This window comes from Seriola lalandi, unplaced genomic scaffold (assembly GCF_002814215.2).
Source record: "Seriola lalandi dorsalis isolate HSWRI2012SDOR001 ecotype SW California unplaced genomic scaffold, Sedor1 jcf7180002054368, whole genome shotgun sequence".
Classification (NCBI taxonomy): domain Eukaryota; kingdom Metazoa; phylum Chordata; class Actinopteri; order Carangiformes; family Carangidae; genus Seriola; species Seriola lalandi.
Genome location: NW_019524921.1, coordinates 95,019 through 102,518, shown reverse-complemented (window position 1 = coordinate 102,518; position 7,500 = coordinate 95,019). Strand labels below are relative to the sequence as shown.

The 7,500-nt window shown below is 50.2% G+C and overlaps 2 protein-coding genes across 5 annotated transcripts in view; one reads left to right on the top strand and one right to left on the bottom strand.

Annotated features, from left to right (window-relative positions):
* The window catches only part of ninl (ninein-like), a 35,622-nt gene extending 28,464 nt beyond the window's left edge, over positions 1–7,158 (top strand). For 2 of the 4 annotated variants that reach the window (XM_087174604.1, XM_023408584.2), the window contains 12 exons: positions 161–1,555; positions 2,572–2,676; positions 3,145–3,214; positions 3,321–3,488; positions 3,936–4,052; positions 4,212–4,325; positions 4,410–4,556; positions 4,897–5,046; positions 5,125–5,238; positions 5,311–5,520; positions 5,637–5,750; positions 5,905–7,158. In XM_087174604.1, the coding sequence (XP_087030730.1) occupies positions 161–1,555; positions 2,572–2,676; positions 3,145–3,214; positions 3,321–3,488; positions 3,936–4,052; positions 4,212–4,325; positions 4,410–4,556; positions 4,897–5,046; positions 5,125–5,238; positions 5,311–5,520; positions 5,637–5,750; positions 5,905–6,096 (2,896 nt within the window). In that variant the 3' untranslated portion in view covers positions 6,097–7,158. The remainder of the gene's footprint in view (positions 1–160; positions 1,556–2,571; positions 2,677–3,144; positions 3,215–3,320; positions 3,489–3,935; positions 4,053–4,211; positions 4,326–4,409; positions 4,557–4,896; positions 5,047–5,124; positions 5,239–5,310; positions 5,521–5,636; positions 5,751–5,904) is intronic. The other 2 variants (XR_015437394.1, XM_087174605.1) reach the window with 2 other exon arrangements.
* An 81-nt stretch (positions 7,159–7,239) lies between these two features.
* gins1 (GINS complex subunit 1 (Psf1 homolog)) overlaps positions 7,240–7,500 on the bottom strand; it is a 4,014-nt gene continuing 3,753 nt past the window's right edge. The window contains exon 7 of the mRNA XM_023408590.2: positions 7,240–7,475. Within this exon, the coding sequence (XP_023264358.1) occupies positions 7,407–7,475 (69 nt within the window). The 3' untranslated portion in view covers positions 7,240–7,406. The remainder of the gene's footprint in view (positions 7,476–7,500) is intronic.

Below are 7,500 nucleotides of genomic sequence, written 5' to 3'. Positions count from 1 at the left end.
ACCTGAAGCTTTAGGTTTCCATAGCTACCATGATGTTTTTAAATTTCCGAGGAGAAGTTCAGACAGATCAGGGTTTAGTTTTAACCACGTCAGTCTGACAGGTAATACTGCACATGCATATATACTGCATGTATATATACACACATGAACGTGTGAGCAGGGAGGAGTCGGAGCAGCAGCTCGCTCAGATGAAGCTGCAGCACGCCGACGGTCACCGCCGCCTCCTCCACCAGCTCCATCGTGAGCGGCAGCGGCTGCAGGAGCAGAGAGGATTCTGGGAGAACCAGCTGGTCCAATCAGAGCAGGAGAAGCTGCAGTGTGAGGAGGAGCAGGCCAGAATCTGCAGCCAGTTCTCCTCAAAGAAGAAGAAAATGGAGGAGCAGCAGCAGGAGGCGGTCCGTCAGCTGAAGGAGCAGGTCTGCAGGTTACAGGAAGTCGTACAGAGCTCTGCCCTACAGGTCAGCCAATCAGAGGCCAGCGTAGAGGAGTTCAGGGAGCGCTGTGGTCGGTGTGAGGACGACCTGGAAGCGTCTCGTGGGCGGTGCTCTGAGCTGGAGGACCGGCTGGAGGAGGCCTGCACTCAGCTGGAGGAGAGCATTGCCTTCCTGGAGTCTCATGAAGCTCTGAGTCAACGCCTGGCCTCGGAGAGGAGCTTGGTGGAGGAGGAGCTGCAGGTGGTAAAGGTCAGAGAGGAGCAGCTGGAGGTGCAGGTGAAGCAGCTGAGCGAGGAGCTTGGAAACCTCCGCGCTGCGTCCGACAGCATCCTGCACGACCGGAGCGGCGCCGTCACCCAGCAGGAGGCGCAGCTCGCAGCCAGGGACCAGGCCGTCAGCGCCCTCAGGTCTGAGCTGGAGGACCTGCAGGAGACCCTGAGGACCAGGACCGAGTCCGTCTCCAGACTGACCGCTGAACTGGACTTGCTGAAGACGGACCGCGCCAGGCTGATTCAGGATCTGAAGAAGCAGGCGATGGCAGTCGACGACCTGCAGCTGGAGCTGGATGGAGTCTCAGAGGAGCTGGACAAGAGGAGGAGCGCTGAGGAGGGTCTGCAGGAGGCTGTGAAGCAGGAGCGGACCAGGACTTCGCAGCTCCGGTCCAGTCTGGACCAGAAGAAGGAAGAGGTCTGTCGTCTGAACCAGGAGAACCAGAGCTACACCCGGCTGGCCGACCAGCTCTCCACCCAGATTGTGGAGATGGAGGAGGAGATCTCCACGCTGAGAGACCACCTCAGAGACCTCAGCTCCCAGCTCAATGAGACCGCAGACCTGGTCCTAGACCTCCGGAGGCAGCTCAACTCCAGAACCAGCGAGGTGGATTGGCTTCGGTCCTCCTCTGAGAGGCACAGCGGCGACGTTCAGCAGCTGACTGATCAGCTGGACCGGGTCCGAGAGCAGGTCCACAGCCTGCAGCGGGCCCTGCAGGACTCCTGGGACCAGCTGAGAACTAGGGAGCAGCACTTTGAGCAGGAGAAGAGGAAGATGACGCAGCAGCTGATGGAGCTGGAGACGCTGGTCCTGGCTCTGGAGGACGTGATGGACCCGGCCAGTCCACACAGGTTTGTGGAGCATGAGACCGACTCGGATCCAGAACCTGGTCCCACAGAGAACTAACATCCGTCTGCTGCTGTGCTTGAAACTCTGAGTAGGTTACAGACTAATCTCATCCATCATGAGACCAAGGCTCCGCCTGCTGATCACTTTATCGCCCACAATGCATTGCTGCAGACTGAAGCTGCAGTCTGATTGGCTCTGTCTGGAATGCTTTAACTCTTCACCTCATCTCTAACCCAATGACAAACATCTAAACGCATGACATCATCACTGTGAATAACTCTGTCATCACCTGTGTCTGTTCGTCTGAATTCAAAGTAAAAGCCTTAAATTCTGCTCTGATGCTGTTTGATGATGAAAATTAATTTTTCTGGTAGAGAAGAGATTAAAGGTCTCAGCCTGCTTCAAACAAACTGGATCATGGGCGTCGTGTGGCGTAGTGGTCTAAGCAGGCGCCCCATGTGTAGAGGCTACAGTCCTCGCTGCAGTCGGCCCCGGTTCGAGTATCGGACGGCCCTTTACTGCATGTCATTCCCCCTCTCTCTGCCTCCCCATTTCCTGTCTCTCTCTACTATCCTCATATGATTGATCAACCAATGACCAATTATTGATCATAATCAATAATTCAGACTGAGGAGGTAATAATCAGGATCTCCAGGCAGGACAGGAACATAAATCTGAGTGTCGTCTGCAAAGAGACGAACATTTAGCTTCAGTTCATGAAAGCTCCAGTCACATGTTTCTTCACGTGTTTCGGACTCTGTTTGATCATGTGACAGACTCTTTGTTTGAAGCAGACGAGGCCTCCACCAACCGGCTCTTTACACACTCACATTAAACTCCAACTTTCTGAATGTGTTATAAAACACCAGCAGCACAGGTGGAGGATCATCTTCATCAGACAGGAGCTTCACCAGATTATTTCAGAGATTTTCCTCCTGATCGTCAGTGAGTTTCCTGCAGCTGCTCAGGTCTGTCTGAGCTGCACTCTGTCTCTGACCTGGTCTTGTGTTGCATCCAGGACTCAGCTGGAGGAGGTCCGATCAGAGAACGGAGGTCTCCAGGAGCGACTAACTGTCCTGCAGCAGGAAGTGCAGAACCTGGAGGAAGACGTCTCCAAGAAGAGGTGAGGAAACACTGAGCGCTTCAGTCCGCTTCATGTCCTGGATCATGAAGCTGGTTCTCAACTGAAGCAGATAAAAAGTAAAGTGGCTCATGTTTGATCATCCATCAGTTTATGAAGAGGATCATTTTCTAATAAGAGGTTTAGTTGAGTTGCTGTGATGAAGAAGATATTGATTTAATTGACACAAAAACATAGAACACAATATTATATTTGTAAATACAAACGATGGAAAATAAAACAGAACGATAAAAGAGAAGTGGATGAAAGATTTTTTTCCAGGAGTTTAGACGAGTCTTTGAAGGTTCTGGAAAAACTGGAGAACCCACAAGAGAAGAAAACTCCACCTCTACCACCTCCATCAAAATATTGATCCTCCTCCTTTTATCACAAGAAATAGACTTGGAAAAAAGTCAGTTTAGTTCTTGGTGGAATTAAACTGTGTAAATATCTGAGATCTTCTTCTGTCAGGAGGAAACTGGAGGAGATGGAGAGAGAACACGAGAGGAGCAGAGAAGAAGAAGAGAGGCTGCACAAAGAGGTGAGAGTCTGTCTGTCCTGCTCGATTGCCATTTAGCAACAGCTACTCCAGACTGTGGCGTCTGAAGCTTCGTCTTCTTCTTCTTCTTCTTCTTCTCTGTCTACAGAACTCCAAGTATCGAGAGGAGGTCCTGGATCTGAGCAGCAGGAACCTGCAGCTGAGCAACGACAACACCGAGCTCAGCACCCGTCTCCGTGGAGATCAGGAGTCAGCCCGGATGCTGCGGGAGCGCTTGGTGACCGTTTCCAAGGAGCATGAGGAGGAGGGGGCTACGGTGAGAGACAGTAACGAGCAGTTCAGCCATTTTCTCTTTTTCTTCTTCTACCTCCAGTTTAGCTTCAGTCACAAGAGACCAACACCTGAAGCTCTCACCTGTTCTTCCCTCTGCTCAGATTCTGTCTGAGGTTTCAACATTTATTTAAAAACAAGGTTTTGTCCCAATAAAGTTTCCAGACTGAAGTTTCTGACACAGATTCAGGATCAGACACAGCATGTTTTAAATGTTTTAAAGACTGAAGAGTCGTGGACGCTCCTGGACGAGGACGTGTCAAAGACCAAAACACCGTCTTTGAATAAATGATCTGTGGACAGAGTGAGATCTGTGTGTTCACTGACTGACATTTAAATCTGTCTGTACGTGATGTATGAGCTCGAGAACGAATCACAGCAGATTCAGCACTGTCCCTTCACCCTGTCCTGATTGGCTGGTGGTCTCCTTCAGGTGCGGCGGCTGCAGGACGCAGCGATGCAGCAGGACAGAGAGAAGCTGCAGCAGCAGACGGCGTGGACGCAGGAGAGACAGCTGCTGGAGACAGAGCTCAGCTGCTGCAGGGACAAGGTACGAGTCATTAAAAAGTCCACAGCTGTGATGCTGCAAGGGGTCACGTGACGTAAACAATGGATGAAGACCTGCCACACATCAGGTTGATCCTCACTGCTGCGTCCACACAGCGGCTTCATGTTTCAGACTCTTCACCGGTTGTTGTTGATTTCTCAGCTGCATCGTCTGTCGGAGGTGGAGGCGGAGCTTAGCACGGTGACACTGAAGCTTCAGTGGCTGGGGGATGACAAGGCAAAACTACTGAGAGAGGCCGACGAGCGAAACAACAAGGTCACAAATAAAACTACAAAACCAGAAAAAAACACTAGTTAAAAACAACAGCATCAGAAACTAACCGTGTCTCTGCTCCTTCAGGTGGAGAACCTGCAGCAGTGTCTTCTCTCTCTGGAGTCGGAGGCGGAGCTGCTTCGCTCTCAGCTCCACGCCGTCAGTCAGGAGAAACTCAGCCACGCCCAGGAAGTGACTGACCTGCAGAGGAAGCTGCAGGACGCTCACAACAAGGTCAGGAGGGAAACTGATCCCTAGACAGTGGGTCAGATAGCTCGTTAATTATTGATCCTCCACTTTGTTCCAACGAGGTCACGAGATGATTAAAACATGTGACAGGAAACAGTTTACTGCACAATGAAGTACTTTAGCTACAGGAAGTGGTTTTACTGTGATAGTGTAACTACAGGAAGTGGTTTGTTTGTTGTCGCGGTGATTTTACTTCAGTAAATGATCCTCTGTGATTGGTCAGGTGACCTTCTGTCATCAAGTGTTTGGACCCGCTCGGTCCTCACACAGGTGTCGGGTCCAGACCTCCTGAACTCTCTGCCTCCTGTGCTGTGGTGGTTCTCAGGTGGAGGAGCTGGAGAGCGGCGTCAGGAAGCTGATGAAGGAGAAGGAGGAGCTCTGTCGGGCCCAGGAGGAGCAGGAGGAGCAGGCCTCCATCACCCTGCAGGAGGAGATCCGCAGACTGAGAGTCCAGAACCAGGAGCTCCAGAACAAGGTACCAGACGCACCTGTCTGTAACACCTGAGCTGAGGTGATGGTCTCTGCTCACCTGTGAATGTGACCTTGTCTCCAGCTGTTGGAGCTGCAGGTCCAGGGTCTGGAGGTCCACAAACTGACCCAGGAGCAGCAGAACCTGAAGACGGAAGTGAGGGAGCTGGAGACGGCCCGGATGCAGGCGCAGGACCAGGTGAGGCCGGAGGACTCTGACCGTCAGACTGTGACGTGAACAACACATTGACCTCCATCTTCGTCCCTGCAGGCGGCGCGGGCCGACACGGCGCTCAGTCTGGTGCAGGCGCAGCACCTGCGGCAGCTGCAGCAGCTGCGGGAGCGGATGGGGGAGGGACGCAGGGAGGAGGTGGAGCTGCTGCAGGTCCGGCTGGAGGAGGAGCAGAGGAGGAGTCAACAGCTGGAGGAGACGCTGAGGCTCCATGCCCAGCAGAGCAGCTCTCAGATCAGCATCAAGCAGGTAAACAGGGGTCAGAGGTTAGCCTAGCAACATGCTAATGCTAACAGTGGGAAGTTCAGAGAGCAACAGGTGTGTGTGTGTGTGTGTGTGTGTGTGTGTGTGTGTGTGTGTGTCAGGATCAGTATGAGAAGGCCCTGGCCTCCCTGCAGCAGAGGATGGAGGACCTGGAGACCAAACTGAAGGGGGTCCGGATGGTCCTGCAGGAGAAAGTGCAGCAGCTCAAAGAGCAGGTCAGTCTTCAAACAGGTTCTCATTTCACCAGGGGAACGTCCACATCTGCTGCATCTGTACTTCCTGTCTGGATCTGTTTCATTTACATTTAATGTTGAGCCGTCCACATACTTTTGTGCACTCTGACTGTGTTCCATGTTCTGTGTTCTGCAGCTGGTGAAGAACAACAAGTCTGCCGCGCTGCTCAAGGATCTGTACGTGGAGAACTCTCAGCTGATGAAAGCGCTGCAGGTCACCGAGCAGCGGCAGAAAAACGCAGAGAAGAAGAACTTCCTGTTGGAGGAGAAGGTCGCCGCCCTCAACAAGCTGCTGAGAGAAATTGTCCCCGCCTCGCTCGCCACGTAGCTGAACATCCGATCAGCAGCTGGTCTGAGATCAGCTTCAAGCCTGTGTGGTTAGCCTAGCTTAGCACAAAGACTGGAAGCAAAGGGAAACTGTTAGCATAGCCTCCATAAAAACAGAATAACAACAACAAACACACACAGATCTTAGACCTGCTCTGACACACGACACACACTCTGACGTGACGAGAAAAATCTGAAGTGGCACAAATAAAACTGAAAAAAAAAACATTATTTTGAGGAAAAGGTTCAAATATTTCAAGAACAAAGTCAAGACTTTATGAAAAAATTAATTTCATGAGTAAAAACAAATTTGGACGTAAAATTGTTGAAGGAGAACAGCAACATTTCAAAATAAATTCATATTTTGAGAGTAAAATGGAGACGTTTGTTTTGTTGTGTTAAACCACTCAGGGCGAAGGTCACCTGACACCTGTCTGATGGAAAGTTATGACTCATTACGAAATGTTTTGTTGTAAAATTAAGACTTGAAATATTATAATATTCCCAAATTACAACTTTATTCTGAAAAGCTGTTTTCATGTAAAGATTTTATTGAATTTAAAAAGTTTTTTAACCTTTTTATTTTCGAAACATCAGATTTTTTTTCGAGAACAGTTGTTGGAAACGTTCAGGTGAGATGTCAATGACTCCTCACAGGTGGTGGATGAGCCCCCCCCCCGAAGCTGCGTCAGAGAAACTGAACACACACACATACACCTATGCATTCCACAGGTGGGCACTACTCTGAAGTATTTCAGCCATGAGGGTATTATGTTACTTTATTTTATATATTTTTATTGTTATTTTTAATGTCAATGTCAAAGTGAGACTTTTATTTTGGTGAACGGTGGAGTCAGGGGTCAGGAGACATTTGAGTGTCTGCAAGCAGCTGCTGTCCTGGTTTCAGTCTGTGTTTTTCCCTCAGAGTGAGACCTCCTGCTCCTCCTCTCCTTCCTGTTCAGGTGCCACAAACCAAACTCACCTGTGTGGGCGTCACCTTGTTGATGTACGATGATGATGATGATGTCATATGAAAACCATATTAAATTATGTTTTTATCTCACTCTGTGGATCAGCTGTTTATGTATTTGTTTATTTATTCGACTCATATTGTTGTTTGTTTTCTTCACAAACTGACGCAGAGTTTAGAAAAAAACTTTTTATTTTTCGTCACAATAATCCTCAAACTTCGTCCTGGAGGATGTGAACATCTGTGTCGTTTCAACATCTGTCCGCTGTTAAAATAAAGAACGCACATGGAGGGGGTGGGGTTTAGCTCGGTCCTCGTCTCTGCTCTCTGACGTCGAGGCCTCAGGACATGACGTGCTCCAGGACGCCCTGACGAATCAGCTGCTCGCATTTCCACCGTGGCAGGAAGTGCTGAGGACGGAGAGACGGACGCTGA